Source organism: Syngnathoides biaculeatus, chromosome 4 (assembly GCF_019802595.1).
Source record: "Syngnathoides biaculeatus isolate LvHL_M chromosome 4, ASM1980259v1, whole genome shotgun sequence".
Classification (NCBI taxonomy): domain Eukaryota; kingdom Metazoa; phylum Chordata; class Actinopteri; order Syngnathiformes; family Syngnathidae; genus Syngnathoides; species Syngnathoides biaculeatus.
In genome coordinates, this window is record NC_084643.1 from 23,418,840 (window position 1) to 23,438,855 (window position 20,016).

General features: G+C 40.8%; 1 protein-coding gene across 2 annotated transcripts in view; it reads left to right on the forward strand.

Moving 5' to 3' along the window:
• The window catches only part of hk2 (hexokinase 2), a 62,914-nt gene extending 46,352 nt beyond the window's left edge, over positions 1-16,562 (forward strand). For both annotated transcript variants that reach the window (XM_061816869.1, XM_061816868.1), the window contains exons 10-18: positions 6,556-6,860; positions 6,925-7,070; positions 8,995-9,114; positions 9,326-9,421; positions 12,995-13,094; positions 13,325-13,508; positions 13,675-13,830; positions 15,755-15,991; positions 16,089-16,562. In XM_061816869.1, coding sequence (XP_061672853.1) covers positions 6,556-6,860; positions 6,925-7,070; positions 8,995-9,114; positions 9,326-9,421; positions 12,995-13,094; positions 13,325-13,508; positions 13,675-13,830; positions 15,755-15,991; positions 16,089-16,245 — 1,501 coding nt within the window. In that variant the 3' untranslated portion in view covers positions 16,246-16,562. The remainder of the gene's footprint in view (positions 1-6,555; positions 6,861-6,924; positions 7,071-8,994; positions 9,115-9,325; positions 9,422-12,994; positions 13,095-13,324; positions 13,509-13,674; positions 13,831-15,754; positions 15,992-16,088) is intronic.
• The last annotated feature ends 3,454 nt before the right edge of the window (positions 16,563-20,016 follow it).

The following is a 20,016-nucleotide window of genomic DNA, read 5'->3' on the forward strand; positions in this document are numbered from 1 at the left end:
TCACCTAGGACCTGTTTGCCATGGGTGACCCGACCAGGGGCTTGAAACCCCAGACAACTTCGCTCCTTGGATGAATGGGACAGACAAACCCCTCCACCACAATAAGGTGATGGCTCAAGGAGGGGTTTATTTATTGTCACACTTAAATGTTTCACATCATCAAACAACTTTCAATTTTAAAGACAACACAAGTAAACGCAAAATGAAGTTCTAAAGTTTTTTTTTTTTTGTTTGTTTTTTTTACAATGAGGGTGAAAAAAAATTGGCCGTGTGATTCTTCGTACCCCCTGTTACTACATAGGTATTATGTCATACTTTATCAATTTTTCCAGCCACATCCAGGCCTGATACTACCACACTTTTTCTTAATCAGGAAATAAACTTAAATGGGACCTGCCTGACAAAGTAAACCAAAAGATCCTCAAAAGCTAGAGATCACGCTGAAAAAAAATTAATAACACATGAGAAAGTAATTGAGCTGTATCAATGTGGAAAAGGTTACAAACCCGTTTTTAAGCTTTTTGACTCCAGCAAACCTTAAAGCTCCACTGTCTTGTCTATAAACATTCTAAAATAGATATTGTAATGAAAAATACATATAATATTATTCACTTCGATACAAAAAAATAAATTTGAGCAGAGAGGGTGTCATCCATGCGCAAAGTAACGGAAGTCTCATTTGACATCCAAGTGGTCGCCATATTGCCTGCAGTGTCATCAACAGTCGTTACAATGAGACATTCGCCTGCCCGATTCACTGCTTTGCTGGGTCGGGCTTGTCGACAAGACTGCCGGCGATCCACAAGGCTGGCTTGGCCTTGTCGACAAAAGCAGCGCCAATCCACAAGGCTGTGCGGAGGCTGTCCGACGCACACATCAACACATTTAGTGCCCCTAACATACGGATGCAGATCTTTTGTTACATTATGAGAGGATTACAACCCCCCCCGCCCCCCCACTATAGTTTTTTTAGTAGCTCTGTACACACCTACCTATCATTTGGAACCCACAAAGCTCTCATCCTCTGCTCCTTTGCACCTGTGCAATCCATTTTTCACAAAGAACTGTTTTGGGGTTTTTTTTCTCAAAAGTATGAAGAGTAAATCCATCCTCCCGAGTGTTCGAACAATATCCAGCAATACAACAAGCCGACATTTTGGCTAACATGAAGGAACAACAAGCTACCTTCCAGCAGGTAAAACTAGTATAAACAGATGAGCCACATTGAGTGCACTGCTGCTGTTAATGTCACTTCCTGCTTCTTCTCTAAAACAAATCCCTCGAAAGGATTTTTAATGGCGGGAGTTACAAAAAGCCATATACGTCAAAATCATGTTTTGTGGTGAAAAAACGGAACGATCCATTCCGGCTGCCTTTTTTTACATACTAAACGTACTAAAAATCATGCATTTCATGACAGTGGACCTTTAATGATAGCCATTATCCGTGGCGAAAACAAAGAACACTGGTGAACCTTCCAAGGATTGGCCGCCCGAACAAAATTACCCCAGCGCGCAAGACGACTCATCCAAGAGGTCACAAAAGACCCCACAGCAACATTCTAAGAATTGTAGGCCACACATACCTCAGTTAAAGTCAGTGTTCATGACTCCATCATAAGAAATAGATTGGGCAAAAATGACCTTTAAAAGAAGTGGTTTATGCCAAAAAAAGAAAAAGTGAAAAGATTAGTCAGACAAAATTTGTCCTTAGAACTGTAAGAGAGTCATTGTAATTTATCGCAAACGCGTCATTGTAGTTGTTTCTGCTCACGGTTAAATTTTTATAAATCCTTTATTTAAAAACTGCATTTTGTGTTTGCTTGCACAGTGTGCCCTTGCCCATTGGCAGTTCGTGGCCCCACATATTGAGAGATTTTGCTCTTATTTATTTTTATGTTTTTAATGTGCCGTATTTTCACAATTGTAGTGCCTTAATTTAGCTTCTAAATAGACCTTATTCAACATGGGGCCTTGCAGTGTGGTGCACCTGAGTTCTGACATTTAAAAATGTTGTGTGAGTTGTCCACTAAGGTACAATTAAACTCTATACACAGCATGCATGCTATCACATGTTTCAGCATGTTTATAAGTTACCATGTGATGGTGCTCATGAAGCTGTGAGGATTAATTGTTTTTATTCATCTGTAACCAGAAGAAGCTTACATTACATTACTGACGATGATAACTTTTCCTCACTACCTCATGAGCGCCATGCTATGATATCTTACATACATGATAAAACACATGCTAGCATGGATGCTAAAAGTGTAACCAGTGTGTTGAAGTGTACTTGTTGGACAAGTTGCACAACAATTGTGCACATACGATATGCTGTCCATTTTGGAGAAAATTCAAGACTTTTAAGTGCATCTTATTGTTGCAAAAATACGGTCCATATTATACATTAATATTTCATCCATTATTTGCGGATTTTCTTCATTCGGGGGGGTTTAAGGAACGTAACCCCCGTGAATAACTGGGGAAGACTATATTGTCTTTGTTTCAAATTTAATGACGGGAAACATTTAAGAAACAAAAACGAAAAATATAAGGAAGGGAGCAACCACTTTTTCAAACCCCTGTAAATATATACTTATTAGTTTAAATATTTGTAGATGCAATTTATAATATTGGTGTTACGGTGGGGCAACTGGTTAGATTATTGATCTCACAGTTCAGAGGACCGTGGTTCAAATCCCGGCCCCACCTGTATGAATTGTGCATGTTCTCCCTGTCCCTTCATGGGTTTTCTCTGGGCACTCCGGTTTCCTCGCCCATCCCAAAAATTAATTGGAGACGCCAAATTGTCCCTAGGTGTGATTGTGAGTGACACTGTTATATTTCTCTCTGTGCCTTGCAAGTCTGCCAGTTCAGGGTGTACACCGCTTCCTGCCCCATGATAGCTGGGATAGGCTCCAGCACTTTGGCGACCTTTATGTAGATAAGCGGCTCTCAAAATGGATGATTTAACATTTTGTTTTTCTGCCAATGGTATCTTCATAAACGCAGTTATCCTTTTTACCAGGGAATTTTATGATAAAATAAACTTTCTTCTAGTAACTGACGGAATAATTTTAAAAGAAGTATGTGGTACAGTGGATAAATGGTTGAGTTGATTATTTTATATACATATGAAGGGTTCAGATGCAACACCAGCTAAATCCTTTGAGTCCTGTTGTTGTAATTTTTTTTTCTGGAGAGGTGTACAAAGTAGTTCATGTAGCCTATTTCAGTACTCATGGAAGATGATGAATCATGGAATAAAATGAGATTTTCAAAAATTTTATTGTTAATTGTACAATCAATTTTCCAACAAATGTGTGATTTTTAGGTGCAAAAGTTGCTAAATCCCATCTTTGCCTTTTAACAAAAATCTTAAAATGCCCATTTTCTCCTTAACAGTAGCAACTTGTCGAAAGGCAAATACAAATGGTGCTGTTGCATCAAATTAGCTTAAACAATCCACTGAGAACATGAATCATGTTCAAATAAGGTGAAAAATACCCTATACAACTTTAGAGTTAAGTGAAATTTAAACAAATAAATGAAAAATTCTGTCCAGTTCAGTTTGTCCATTGTCTTTTGAAATGTTATGCAAGTTCATGATGTCTGCATGGTTTTTGCTCATTAAACATCCATCCATCCATCCATCCATTTTCTGAGTGGCTTATCCTCCCAAGGGTCGCGGGAGTCCTGTAACCTATCCCAGCTGTCATGGGGCAGGAAGCCGGGTACACGCTGGACTGGTTGCCAGCCTGGCATGGCACATAGAGACAGACAACAGTTACACTCACAATCACACCTAGCAACAATTCAGTCTCCAATTAATGTATGTTTTTGGGACGTGGGAGGAAACTGGAGTGTCTGGAGAAAACCCATGCAGGCACGGTTGGATAGGATTAGAAACAAGCTCATTAGAGGGATAGCCAAAGTTGGATGTTTTGGAGATAAGGTTAGAGAGAGCAGACCTAGATGGTTTGGACATGGTAGAGGGGTGCTGAAGATGGAGCTGCCAGGCAAAAGAGCGAGAGGAAGACCATAAAAAAGGTTGATGGATGTAGTGAGGGAGGACATGAGGACAGTGGGTGTTAAAGAAGAAGATGCATGAGATAGGCTTGGATGGAAAAAGATGACACGCTGTGGGTCCCTAATGGGACAAGCCGAAAGGAAAAGAAGAAGAAAACTGCCGATGAGATAAACATTTCATAACACCTTTGTGATCCCACAAAAGTCAAAAGGAAGTTGATTCACTCCCATTTGAAAGCTGACTACTGTATGTGTACAACTTTGAAATGACTCTGCAAACTCGAAATATTTCCTTTACCATAAAGGCGAGGCCGAGATTTGTACCCCGGTCCTGTGAGTCTAACAATCTAACCAGTTGTCTTTGTGCCTCGACTCTTCATATATAAAACTGTATTAAATGTGGGTGGGAGCAAATGGACGCTGGGATGGGAAGAACTGTATGGCACAATAACACAACACCAAATGAACAGAATTTTTTGCTTGTGTGACATCACAGCGCTGGAAAGCCATAAAGACTGGAAGGTGTGGGATGCAAAAAGGAGAAGGCGCATACTGCATTATATTTAGCGATTTAACAGCTGTTTATCTGCTTTGAAGGACTTCAAAATGGCACTGGTGGTTTGTAAGAGAGTTGTACAGTTATCAAGAAAAATGTTTAAATCTTTGTCTTCTGATCTTTTAGCTACCCTGAGCTAATAAGTGCGCTCGAAACACAAACTACATGATTCACAGGAACAGTTTGCTTCCGGGATCTCAAAGTTGTACTTGGTGAAGTGTGTGTGTGTGTGTGTGTGTGTGTGTGTGTGTGCGTGTGTGTGTGTGCGTGTGCGTGGAAAAAAAAATGCTAGCGTAACGTGAGGATGTTGATAGATGTGTACCCATCCATCCATCCATCCATTTTCTACTGCTTCTCCGGGTCAGGTTGCAGGGGAAGTAGCTTCAGCAGGGATACCTAGTCTTCCCTTTCCCCGACCACTTCTTCCAGCTCTTCTGGAGGGATCCCGAGGCGCTCCCAAGTCAGCCAAGAGACCTGGTCTCTCCAGCAGTTCCTGGGTCGTCCCCCGGGTCTCTTTCCGATGGGACATGCCCGGAACATGAATGTGCACTGTAAAAATGTCTACCATGCAATTTATAATTGCAGTTATTTTACATTTCCTTATCACCATTACTAGGGGAGAGTTAATTCACTATAGATTTTCCTCCAATGGAGGAGGTGACACGGCGAACTGGCAGGATAAGCTCACTAGCTTTCATATGGTGGGGATCAGAGGAGCCACGAGCCATGCAGCTGATCAGTAAAGAGAAGCCTGCAGGTTGGGGGAGTCTGCCTTTGCCTGGGTCGCCTGGTCGCTGCTCGGTGCCAAAATGAACATTTGAAGTAGAGTGCAGCTCGCGGGCTTGCTCGCTGGCTCGCTGCCTCCTATTTAGACACCACCATTCTGTCACAATTTGTGGGCTGGCTGTCCGTCAATGGCTAAGCACAGAGGCCTGGTCCAAGGCAAACACAGTTGAGCCTTTCACATCTATATAAACTCAACTATCGTACTTCAGTTCAATTTTGACACACAACGGGTGAGTACTGTATGCCATTTAACCCAAGTTTCTCCTGCTTTTTAAATCTGTTATATTTCTGTACATCAATTTTATAATTCTCACCATGTTCAGTAATTTTTATTTTCGATCCCAAAATTTTAATTTTAGTGTTGCTCATCAACACAGTGTGCATTTGAGAGCATTCTCCTATTTCTGAGCTAAATAAAGTCCCTATAAAGTCCTTTTGTATACATTTTTGTATATATTTTTTCATCAGCAGGTTATCTGTTCACAAACGTTGTACAAAATATTAAAAAAAGAGTTAACGGTACATGCCCCGCCCCATCCACACACACACTAACCATGAAGCTTGTACCTCGAGCCTGAAAAGAAATTGTCGGCATGGTGATCTCACTTAAAGCCATAAAACCGTTTGTCTGAAGGCACTGCACCCGCTATACCATCAGTTGTCACGCCGATGCAATATCGATATGCTTTATGCTAAATTTCTCTTAGAATTCTATCAGTTGAAAAATTTTAAATTTTGTGGAATTATTACAAAACTGAGGGATGCCTGTTGTAAAGCTGGTTTTACAGATCCAATCAAAGTCAAATTGTTTGAATTGTAGAGACTGCACACAGTTTCCAGAGACAACTTTACATTTGTTTCGCCATGTACTTTGTATAATTGTGACAAAGTGGTTGCAATGTAGATTTATTTCGAACAGGAAGATAGGTGCCGTTCTTACTAATTTAAATGAAAGTAAAAACTCATTGAGGGACAGGAAGTAACGTTTTGTGGATTTAGTTAGTTTGATCTTTGATTTACTTTGATCGACTGAAATAAAAGGCTGATACTGCTTCCAGCACAAACCTGATTTTTCCTGTTTTACATTTGAGATATACGTAAAATGTTCACCTAATTGTTCAATTGTTGTTTGAGAAACATGTTTCTCCACAAATTCTAACTAATTATATAATTACCTTTGCCCAGGTTTTCTCGGAAGCTTCACAAAATGGTACGGAGGCTAGTACCTGACTGTGACGTGCGTTTTTTGAGGTCTGAGGTTGGAAGTGGGAAAGGCGCAGCCATGGTAACAGCTGTAGCCTTACGTCTTGCTGCTCAGAATGCCGAGCGTCAACACATACTTGATACTCTGCGTTTGAATCGTGAGCAACTGATGGAAGTGAAAAGACTAATAAGTGAAGGCATGTCACGAGGCCTGTCAAAGCAAGCACACAATCAGGCGAGCATTAAGATGCTTCCAACTTTTGTCGACTCTACTCCAGATGGATCAGGTAGCTCTTACATAAAAACAAAGCCTATCGTGGACCTGAGTGCCTAACTATTCTGTGCTTTTAGAACATGGAGATTTCTTGGCATTGGACCTTGGTGGCTCAAGTTTTAGAGTGCTGCTTGTGCGTGTGCGAAATGGCCAAACACATGTTGACATGCACCATAAAAACTACAGCATTCCACAGGAGACGATGCAGGGTACAGGGGAAAAGGTAAAGTATCCATCAGGTTGTACTTAAAAGAAATAGTTAAATTTTTTATCTGGACAGAATGGATTGTGATTAAACTGTTTTTTTAAAAAAAAAAAGTTTTTAAAACAAAATTCCACATTGAGAGCAATTGTAATTGGAATACAGTAATTCGCTGAAGAAACTGTCACCATAAAAAAAATTGTAAGGTAAACTTCATTAAGCGGACAGGAAATTTTGCAAATCATGTTTTAATACTCTTGAAAGAATGGTTCCCAAACTTTTTTTACAGCACCACCCTTATTTCGAGATGAAATTTTCAGTGGGGGTGGGGGGGGGCACACCCTTTTATTTCGTGCCATAGAGGTGAAAATTCTTCATCATCACCTTCATGGTAGCGAAAAAAAACTACACGTCTTACCATGATTATCACAAAGGGAGTGTTGGAATGGACAGGAAAAGACAAAGTATGATGCTAACTGCTATCGTGTCCATCCATCCATTTTCTTAGCCGCTTATCCTCACAAGGATCGCGGGAGTGCTGGATCCTATCCCAGCTGTCAATGGTCAGCAGCAGTGTACACCCTGAACTCATTGCCACCCAATCACAGGGCACATCGAGACAAACAGCCGCACTTACAATCACACCTAGGCACAATTTAGAGTGTCCAATTAATGTTGCATGTTTTGGGGATGTGGGAGGAAACCAGAGTGCCCGGAGAAAATCCATGTAGGCACGGGGACAACATGCAAACTCCACTCAGGCGGGTCCAGGATCGAACCAGTGACCTCAGAACTGTAAGGCCAACGCTTTCCAGCTGAGTCACCGTGCCGCTGCTATCATGTCATGAAATCATAATTTCTTAATTACGATTATACTGATTGTTATTCGTTTGAAAAGTCTGCAGAAATATATTTATCAGATTACACAATATACAGTCTTCCCCATTATTCGCATGGGTTATGTTCCTTACACCCCCGCGAATAACGAAAATACGCAAATAATGGGTACAGTATTAATACATGCTGGGAGGATGTAAATAGTGTTTTAATCTTTAAATAATCAGAAATACCTAGGTGTTACAATCACTTCCATGGCCATTTGTGTAAAAATTCAAACACCTAGGCATGCAGACTTTTACAAACAGTAAAAGAACAGGTCGCTCCAAGGGGCTCAGTGAATTCCAGGGTGGAACTGTGATAGGGTGTCAACTGTCCAAGAAGTCCACTCGAGAAATTTCCTTAATATTCACCAGTTTACTGTCCGCTGTATTAAAAGAACATTGAAGCAACTCAACCAGAAACTGATAAATCATGTTAACTGACAGAGCGGGGTCAGCCTATGCTCAGGCGCATCGTATGGAGGTCGCCAATTTCCTGATTAGCCAAATGCTACAGACCTCCAAACTTCATGTGGCCTTCAGATGAGCTCTGAAACAGTTGGCCAAGCTGATTAATTCTTATTAATTGGATGGGTAAATGAATACTTTTGAAAAGCTAATGTGTATATGTTATAATTTGGAGAACAGTGTAGTCATATAAAAGAACCAAAGCTTTCAGGTATGGTCAGTCACATACAGTGTACGTGGCTACTGCTGATCATCTCAAACCATCATGACACTGAAACACTATAATACTGGATGTACGTAGTAGAACAACAGTACAATATAGAGCTCAGGTTTACTGAGGTGAGGTTAGCCTGATAAAAGGTCATATCACAAAAGCACTTTGAAATTTAAATTGTAATTGTTGTAATTTGAGTTTTCTATTATCATTGCAATGTCGGTTGATATAGTTTTGCATGAATCATTGAGCCTTTGAGGCTTAATTTCATATTTGTGTCGCTTATTTAACCATTTCGTATAAACCACACTGTTTTATTCTATATAAATAGTAGTGATTTTCCCAGAGTATAGACACTGATGGACGTAATATCTGCATCTGGCAGCTTTTTAGCCATATTGTGGAGTGCATGGCCAACTTTTTGGAAAATATGGGAATGAGAGGAGCATCCTTACCTTTGGGATTTACATTCTCCTTCCCCTGTCACCAAAGCAAACTGGATCAGGTAAGGCTGCTGTCTTCTTTTGTCAAACAGAATCTACGTCTCCACATCTCTCTCAACACAATGTACATGGCATTTTCATTAATCATTTACACTTATCACTCGAATTTCCATAACATATATAACACAAGTCACTACACTCACACAAATGTGAATATAGTCTGGTGACATTCAGTGGTGCTGGTATATTTATATTTTATATTTTTATTTTCAGGGCATTCTTCTGAAGTGGACAAAAGGCTTCAAAGCTAGTGGCTGTGAGGGTCATGATGTTGTTATGTTACTTAAGGATGCTGTGCGATGCCGAGGGGTTAGTACACAAACCATTTCTTCATATGTTGACATTCCGTTTTTTTTAATTGGGGAATTCATTTATTAAGGAAAAAATATTCAGTTACCTGGCCCTGTGTGAAAAGGTAATGGCTGCCTAACATGGGAAATCCCAGGGTTTTTTTTTCTCCTGCTACCATCCGCAGGGAAGGAGCCGAAAGGCTTTGTGGTTAAAAATGAACAACTTAATGGCCTAGAATTAGTCACCTTCCTTTTGTAAATGCAGCCATTACCAGCCAAATTCGCACTTCTCAGATTTGACATGCATTAAGTGCTTGACTAACAAGGACATCGGAATGTGATGGTCCACCAGAAGGCTCAGATCAGGGCTATAGAGCTCGTGCCCCTACGTCACCGAAATCACGTGACTGGCCATATTGGCAGTCAAACAAAGTTTGTTCAATGCTAGGTCCGTTGAGACGAAACGAAAATATGCCTTATAGCACAATGCCCAGTTTTGTCCGATACCGTTAAGCATTTAGAAGGTAATAATTAACGAAGGTACATGGAAAATTGAGGGACATGTGGCATAGAGGACCCATATTTAACGCCAAAGTCGCTGTTTTTGCCGATAAGAAAGTGGACTGTTAAACCGCTTCCGCTTGTCTTGGACATCTGGATCTGCACATGTATCTGGTGGGTTAGTCGACGAGATTTACACAGAAGAGTTTGAAAGCGTATAAAAATCTGGACGCATACAAATATGTCGTTGCTGGATCTGTTATGAATCAAGAATAAATCCCACATTGTGAAGGAGCCGCTCTGATTTTTTCCATACAAATACCAATATTTAAATAAATGACCCCTGGTTTTTCACAAACTCGCATTCATTAACTTCGATTGGGGGGAAAAAAAAAGACAGTGAGTCGGCTCCTCCATACACGGAAGCGTGCTGCAGCCACATGTTAAACTTTGGTAAACCTCTCCGTGACAGACGGTTTTTTTTTTTATATATGCATCGTTCTCAAATGACTCCAATGCGTATTTAAAAAAAGAAAATAAACCGTTGGGATAGGCTTCAGCCCCCGTACACGGAAGCATGTTGCAGCCACACGTTAACCTATGTAAACCTCTCTGCGACAGACGATTTATTTTCTTTTTTCAAATACGCATTGGACTCATTTGAGAACAATGCATATTTAAAAAAATGGCGGGGAGAGGTTTACAGAAGTTTAAGATGTGGTCGCAACACTCTTCCGTGTACGTTGGAGACAACTCCGTCTTTTTTTTTTTTTTTTTTTTTTTTGTAACTCATTGTTCTCAAATGACCCAACTTGGCTTTATAAATACTTCTTGGGAATTTGAGATTGAGAATAATAATTCTTACCTGAAATTAAGTGATCACTACACAGTCGTGTGTATTTGGTTGGGCACCATCCATCACGTTTAATTGCCGAAATCCATCGATCTTTTCTCGTCTTTTCGACTGGTATTCTACAGAATGACCTCTTTGAATATCTGTCTCGTCTGTTGTAACAACCAATAGTACAACAAGTTTCGGGCATAATGATTATTCTGCTACGGTTCAATGTCCCCCCACACTGTCGAGCAGCTCTTTTTGACCGGCAATATGGCGCTGTGAAAATGGTGACCTCATGTGCGCAAGCTCTATACTTGAAAATACCTTATTTTAAATATATGAGCTTTTCTCCTGAGTAGTAACTGGAAGGGCCTTTCAAAATGCACTGAGTTGTTTTACTGATCATAGAAAGTCCAAGGTTCGAGTTTTCATAGTTATTGCAATGTTGTACTTATACAGTAGTCTGCTTTCAAATGAGAGAGAATCAACTTCCTTTTTACTTTTTTGGGAGCAGAAAGGCATGATCAAATGTTTACCTCATCTCCACAGTGTGATGTTGAAAACTTTATCGGCATGTTGATAACATACTGTAGGTCGACTATGTGTGGTGTGGAGTTAGCATGTTCTCCCTGTGCCTGCGTGGGTTTATTCCGGGCACTCCGGTTTCCTTCCACATCCCAAAAACATCCATTAATTGGACACTGTAATTTGCCCCTTAAGTGTGATTGTGAGTGCAGCTGTTTGTCTCTATGTGCCCTGCTATTGGCTAGGAACCAGTTCAGGGTGTATCCTCCTCCTGCTCGTTGATACCTGGGATAGGCTCCAGCACTCCCCGCGACCCTTGTGAGGATAAGCAGCTAAGACAATGGATGGATGGATTTGTGTGGTGTGATGGAAGTGTGCATGTGGGTATGAACGTTGACTCAACTAGGCACCTGAGATGGATAAATGGCTCGCTCACAGCACATAGTTCACTGACTCAGTCAACTAAGAAACGAAGATGCTGTATGTCAACTGGAGTCAGCAAACATTGGACATGATCCTGGACAAAGTCAACCCCCGACAATTTCAATGGAGAAACCATGACCCTTCAGCCAAGTTCATACTGAAATTTTTTGCAGTAAGAATTCCCCAACATCCTATTTCCATTTAGTTATTATAGCCGTTGTGTTTTCGGAAGAGATGAAAAGAATTCAAAATCAATAGCAAGGAGAAATAGTTGGTTTTTGTCATGATCCTGCCGCTCCAGCACGAGCTGTGCGGGTGCGCTGATTGGGAGTTGCACACCTGCGCCTCATGCAGCCTGATTATGCTGTGGATTTATATGACCGCGATGACAACTGGCCGGCGCCAGTTCGTTGATCTTCATGTCCCGTTCGTGTGCTCCGGTATCCCTGATCGAACCTGTGTTTACCGACCTTCGTCCGTTCTCCGATCAACCTTATAAGCCTGACTCCTTCGTTACTTCTGCCTGCTTTGATTGTTCTCCTGTGTACCGACTCCTGCCTGCCCGCTCACCTGCTCTCTTCGCCCGACGTCCCAACTACCGCTATTGCACCGGACTACCTGCTCGATCCCCTACCTCTGCATATAATAAACGTTTCTCCTTGAACTACCTGGCATCTTCCGAGTCCTGCATTTGGGTCCTACTCTCGTTCCGATGGGACGTGACAGAACGAACTGGCCAACACAGGACCCAGCAGGAAAGACCCGGCATAGCCGGGACCGACGCAAGGTAGACCGTCTGCCGGAGGACCAAGCCAGTCCAATCCGGGTAGGCTCCCTGACGTCCTCTGCTTCCGTGTCTTACGCTCCGCCAGTGAGGTATAAATACGTCCCGAACACGACCCGTCCGGCTCCTCATATTCTTCTGGACTCTGACTTTTCGGAAGGTGAGGAGGACCGTGATTTGTATGACCGGCTGCTTGAGTACGACTCCGATGACTTTGATTTTGAATCTCTTCGTCCGATCTTTCATCCCAGTCAGTTTGTTTCACCTCCCCCCGTTTCCAGCACCCGAGCGTCTAAAGCAGATTACCTTGTGTATGAAATGCACTATATAAATAAATTTTCTTTGCTTTGCTATTCAGTTGCAAAGTGTTTATGTAATAAAATGCCAGTAAGTATGAATTGCTGCCATTCTTTTTTGTTCTCCTGTTAATTTTATCTACCACTGCCAATTACTGTATGGCATTTAGTTTCTACATTTAAAATTTGGTAACTTTCTTTTATTGGTGTTATGACTCCATGTAGGAATTTGACTTGAGCTTTGTGGCAGTAGTTAATGATACAGTAGGAACCATGATGACTTGTGGTTATGAGGACTCCAAGTGTGAAGTGGGACTGATTGTTGGTAAGTGTCATCCCCTATCATTATTAACTATTTGTTAACCACAGATTAAAAAAAAAAAGAAGTATTTGATCATGCTCGTTCTCCATTTCACTCCTTAGTATTGGTTTTCAGTGTATGTGCATATATATATATATATATATATATATATATATATATATATATATAATATATATATATATATATATATATATATATATATTCTTTCTTCTTCCCCCACACCTACAATTTAGGTACAGGGACCAATGCCTGCTACATGGAGGAGATGCAGAATATAGAAATGGTGGATGGTGATGACGGACGTATGTGTGTCAATATGGAATGGGGAGCATTTGGTGAAAATGGTGAACTGGATAGTTTCCTCACAAATTTCGACCGTCTTGTTGATGCCTCCTCAAGCAATCCTGGCAAACAGAGGTACTTTTCCCAAAGGGCATTTCATTCATTTTTCATAGTTTTGGATCAAGCAGATGTTGTTTATACATGTTAAAGTCTAATTTATGACATTTTCTTTTTTACCAAGACAACTAACCACAATAAAAAAAAGTTCCTTTAGCCAACCCAATGTAATTTTCCCTTAAAGGTATGAGAAGCTGATCAGTGGGATGTACCTGGGAGAGATAGTGAGACATGTTTTAATGGACTTCACTGCAAAGGGTTTATTGTTTCGAGGGAAACTGTCTGAGCGACTCAAGACCTGGGGCATCTTTGAGACAAAATTCCTGTCACAGATTGAAAGGTATGGATTATTCAATTAGACATTGTATTCTCAGTTTATACTTGATTACTCCAGTAAAAGCTATCGCTATCACAGTTGTTTTCCGTCTTGTTACTTGTAAGATGTAATTAATACTTACAAGAGAAGTGGAAAGATTTTAGTTATGAAAATATCGACAGTGGCTCAGAAAGCATTGGCCTCACAGTTCTGAGGTCCCAGGTTCAATCCTGGACCCGCCTGTGTGGAGTTTCCATGTTCTCCCCGTGCCTGCATGGGTTTTCTCCAACAACCCTAAAACATGCAACATTAATTGGACACTCTAAATTGCCCCTAGGTGTGATTGTGAGTATGGCTGTTTCTCTATATGCCCTGCAATTGGCTGGTAACCAGATCAGGGTGTACCCCGTCTCCTGCCCATTGACAGCTGGGATAGGCTTCAGCACTCCCCGCGACCCCTGTGAGAATAAGCAGTTAAGAAAATGGATGGATGGAACATATCTACAATTTTGTGGCTACAAAAGCCAGTATTACATAAAGGGGAGAAGTTCATATAATAAATGTGCTCTTTTTCAAATGTTGAAAAATTTCAAATAAGTCCATAACATAATAACTACCTATTAACACAATAAAAGTCCTGCACTTCTAACATCCACTACTTTGGAAGATACAGTAGCTTAAACGCTCAAGAGCAGCAGTGGAGAGGACAGAGCAGAGGACTAGGATCATGCTGTTAACCATTAAATAGACAAATACATGGCAAGAGTAAAAGGGACCATGAGGGACAAAGATGGACAAAGTATGCAATTTCACAGTTAAAACTTAAATCAGGTGTTAACATACAGTTAAAAAGCCATGTTTTTTTTTTCTTACTGACATAAAATTACAATTTTTTTTCCTTTTAGATCAATTCAGGTTAGAAAATTATTTGCCATAATTGCTCATGGATAATGTGCAATAGGTTAGACAAGGTTACACAAAAAAATTTTTGTATTATATTAGTATATTCCAGTATTAAAATGAGCTACAGTGCATTGGTACGGTCAACTGGTTGACACGTCTGCCTCATAGTTTGCAGTAACCAGGTTCAAATCTCGTATGGATGTATGAAATTTGCTTGTTCCCCTCGTGGCTGCACAGGTCTCTCCGGGTAAAGCAGATATTACTAAATAAAATGTTTTTTCGTGGGTGTGTGTGCATATATATATATATTAGAGCACAAGAGCACAAAATGTTGTCACTATGCTAGATGCCAGAATAATATATATATATATATATATATATATATAATTCTGATTCTAATTCACCTTAAACAGGAATGTTTTTGTCTGATTTAGTGTCAAACAGTGACGGGGGTGAGGGGAGTCTCTTTTTGTTTTTTTAAGTGTATTTAAACATCATTTTAACGGTATGCCCCCACCCTGACCTCCCCCCGCCAATAAATAAATAAATAATGGTATTATGGGTTCATTTGTTACATTTGCCCCCCACAAAATCTTGACCAGGCAGATAACATAATAACCAGCCGATAACGTACTAAGGAATTACTTTTATTGTTGTTACTCACTTTTTTCACTGAACACAAGGTACATCACAGAATTTTCAATCACTTTCAAAATTCAAACGATCGTACTCGGTCTCTCGCTCTCACTTTCCCTCTCTCTCTTTCCTATACTATACACACTCCCATCTCATGAGAACCTAGCTGCAGTGAATTTCAGTTCCTATGTAAACAAACAGCAAGTTGTGTATAGTATTAAAATCGTGAAGAGTTGCAAACGTTCATTTAAGGTCAAATTAAGATCACCTGTAAACGTTATAGTTCATATTGGGTTAATTTCACCTCAACGCTGAATATCCCAATGTATATTAATGATATCATTCAAAGATACTTTTACACACATGCTTTGAGTGTGTAACCTTGATTTTGTCTGTCTCATCCCTTAAGTGACCGTCTGGCCATGCGTCAGATCCGTTTCATCTTGCAGCACCTTGGTCTTACCAGCTCAACGTGTGATGACAGTGTCCTCGTGAAGGAGGTATGCAGCGTTGTCTCCCGACGAGCAGCACAGCTTTGTGGTGCTGGTTTAGCTGCTGTGGTTGATAAAATAAGACAGAACCGCAACCTGCAACAGCTCTCAGTTACAGTTGGGGTTGATGGCACCCTTTATAAAATGCACCCTCAGTAAGTATAGTTTGTCCCCAACCTTTTAAAAAACGTTTTCCCCTTTCGTGACTATTTAAACCCCAAATTATAACCCTAATTTCTCTTCAATCGAAAGTTTTGCAGGAGTCGTGCAAGAGACATTGCAGGATTTGGCACCACAGTGCAAGGTGACGTTCCATAAGTCTGAGGATGGAAGTGGCAAAGGAGCAGCACTCATAACCGCAGTTGCTTGTAGAATGAGGAATAATACACTCACCACTAGCACAAACTAATTTTCTGGTTCTTTGTTTGCCTGCATAAAATATCTGCTTGTACCTACAGCTTTGTCTGCTTTACGACAGTTCTGTTGATTTATTCTGTTTTAAGGTTATTGGTGTTTATATTGATGAACTGACAATTTGCTTACATGCATTAAGTAGATTAAAAGCAGATCAAACCAAATCCCTGTCTTGTCTCAGACTCTCCACACTTGGGATTTCCTGTCGATACCAGTCAAGACTTGTACTGCAATTCTGCAACTTCATTAATGTGATAAGGAGAAGCGCTAAAAAAATAAAATAAATAAAATAAAATGTATATTTTCTTTACAACCCACAACCACATGACTGCAGCCTTATTGGTATTGTGTCAGAAGCACTCATCCCTCCTGTACATGACCAGAAGTGAAAGGTACGAGACGCAAGTACCAATCTGAGCATATAGAGTCCAGGAGCAAGACATGCCTATGAACTTGAAAAAAGCAAGTAAGTTTCTTTTGGCTTCTCCCTTTCGGGGTCACCACCACGTGTCATCTCAGATGAACGCACATATTTATTTGTTTGCCACAATTTTTACACCAGATGCCCTTCCTGACGCAAGGGAGTCGAGGCCCCAGTGGGATACGAACCCACAACCCCTGGTTTACCAAACCCTAACCCTCTGCAGTCTTCCTCTCACAGTGGGACGAACTTTACAAACTTTACGTGGTAGAAAACAAACACCGTCAAGCTAACATTACATGTAAGTAATACCAGCGAATCTAATTTCTTTCTGAGATTAATATTTCTTGAAAGAAGTCATTTTCTCATGATTTTTAAAAATGAATTTTATGGTCTTGGTCTTGTCACGGTCATGGCTTGTTTTGGTCTTGGTCTTGTCTTGTTGTTTGTCTTTCCTCGGTCTAGACTACTAAAAGTCTAGGTTTTGTCTTGGTCTATTTCACTCTGGTCTCTGGAAAATCGTTGTCTAATTGTATGGGCTTGAGCACAACACTAAGATTGATACACCCAGAAACGAAATTTGTCCCTCATGGTTTACATTCAATTGAGAAAAAATGGCAACAGACACAGTGTCACAGTGGAGTTTTTAAGATGCTGCTGTGGTTATATTGGGTGTTTATTGAGAATCACAGTTGGACATTCAAACAAATCAAAGTTTCTGGAGGGGAGTGAAGAAGGAAGACAGAAGACAACACTAACTGTAAACAAGATGAGACAACTAAATTTAATATCTAGAATGATGACAGTTGATATGAGTGTTGTATAGGGTAGTCGTGCTACACCCTGTGTGGGAAGGACAGGACAAGGACAGGAGTGGAAGCATGCAGGACAAGGATTATGAACCTGGCTGTAAAATTTAAGTGTGGTGGGAGTGGCCATGGAAATTATAGATGTCTAAAGGATGAGAGTGGGATTGAGGGGATACCCAAGCAATTCGCATATTCATGAGTTATTTGTCGCAATAGGTCAGTGGTCCCAAGCCCTGCAATAAAGTCCCATGTGGCTCGAGCTCGTACACGTGACGTCACCATTTTCACGGCGCCAAGTTGCCGGTCAAACAGAGATGCTCGACATTATGGGAGACATTGAACCGGAGGAGAATATTTACAATACCTGAGACTTGCTGTGCTTTTGGTTGTCACAGCAGACGAGACAAATATACACAGAGATCATTCTATGGAATACAAGCTAAAAAAAACAGAAAATATCGATGGATTTTGTCAATTAAACATGATGGATGGTGCCCAAACAAATTACACACGCGCCTGTGTAGCGGTTGCTTCATTTCAGGTAGGAATTATTCTTCTCAATCTCAAGTTACCAAAAAGTATTTATAATGCCAAATTGGCTCATTTGAGAACAATACATGTTAAAAAAAAAAAACTGTCGCAGAGGTTAAGTGTGACCTAAACCGCTACCATGTACACGACTCTTTCCTCTTTTCATTTTTTTTTTTTCCAACCATAGTTAATGAATGACAGTTTGTGTAAAACCTGGGGTCATTTATATAAATATTGGCGTTTGTATTGAATACTAGCGGAAAAGATCGATGGATTCCGGCAAAGGTTAACGTGTCGCCGAACACACTTCCGTGTTCACAAGCCGTCAAAACCGTCACTATGTGGGATTTATTCCTGATGAGAACAGATCCAGCAACAAAATATTTGTATGCGTCCAGACTTATACGCTTTCAAACTTTTCCATGTATATCTTGACAACAGTACATATTAAAAAAAAAAAAGTCTGTCACGGAGAGGTTTATCCAAGTTTAACGTGTGGCCGCAACACGATTCTGCGTTGACGAGCCCTCAACCCGTCGTCTTTTTTTTTTTCAATCATAGTTAATGAATTTGAGTTTGTGGAAAACCAGGGGTCACTTATTGAAATATTGGTATTTGTATTGAAAAAAACTGAGTGGCTCCATCACTATGTGGCATTTATTCTTGATTGAAAACAGATCCAGCAATGAAGTATTTGTATGCGTCCAGACTTTTATACACTTTCAAACTCTTCTGTGTAAATCTCGACGACTTACTCACCAGATCCATGTGTACATCCAGTTGTCCAAGACAAGCGGAAGTGAATTAACAGTCCAATTTCTTATTGGCGAAAACATCGACTTCGGCATTAAATACGGGTCCTCTATGCCGAGTTTATCTTAATTTTTCCACGTAGCATCGTTCATTTTCACCTTCTAAATGTCTAACGGTATCAGACGATTCTGGGCGTTGTGCTACAATACGTATTTCTGTGTCGTCTCCAACTGACTTAGCATTGAGCAATGCTTAGCTTGACCGGCAATATGTCGAGGTAAACAAAAGTCACGTGATTTTATGGCGTAGGTGCACGAGCTCGATACCTCCGTACAAATGCAAGTGAATTGATGCCATTGTCTCGCATACACATTGATGGACAGAAGTGTCCTGTAATTGCTGAACCTGCACTGCGATGGCTGAGGATCTAACCTAATCAATCAAGAGGCCGGAGTGGGCCCACAAGTCTACCAGAGATGACAATGATGTGGTTTGCCTGTTACTGTGTAAACTCTGAGCTGTTTCTGTTTGGTGATCTCTTGGCGTAGAAAGTCAAGTGCAATTAACAATTTCTTGTAAATTGAGAGGAGTTTCCCGTTAGGGTTCGCCACAGCGTCTCATCTTTTGCCATCTTAGCCTATCTCCTGCATCCTTTTCTCCTTCTTTCGTGTCCAACCTGGTGTCCATGTCTTCATATGCCTCTTGTTTAGCCTTTGGCATCTCTAACTTTGCCCTACGTCGCATCTCGATGTACTCCTTTCGGCTCTCCTCAGTCTTCTCAGCATCCCACTTCCTCTTCACTAATCTCTTTCCTTGTATGACTCCTTGTATTTTGGGGTTCCACCACCAAGTCTCCTTCTCCCCTTTCCTACCAAAAGACACACCAAGTACTCTCCTGCCTGTCTCTCTGATTACCTTAGCTGTCGTTGTCCAGTCTTCCGGGAGCTTCTGCTGTCCATCGAGAGCCTGTCTCACCTCTTTCCGAAAGGCCGCACAACATTCTTCCTTTCTCATCTTACACCACATGGTTCTCTGCTCTATCTTTGTCTTCTTAATCTTCCTACCCACCCCCAGAGTCATCCTACACACTACCATCCTATGCTGTCGAGCTACACTCTCCCCTACCACTACTTTACAGTCAGTAACCTCCTTCAGATTACATCGTCTGCACAAAATATAATCCACCTGCGTGCTTTTACCTGCGCTCTTGTCGGTCACTATATGTTCTTCCCTCTTCTGGAAATAAGTGTTC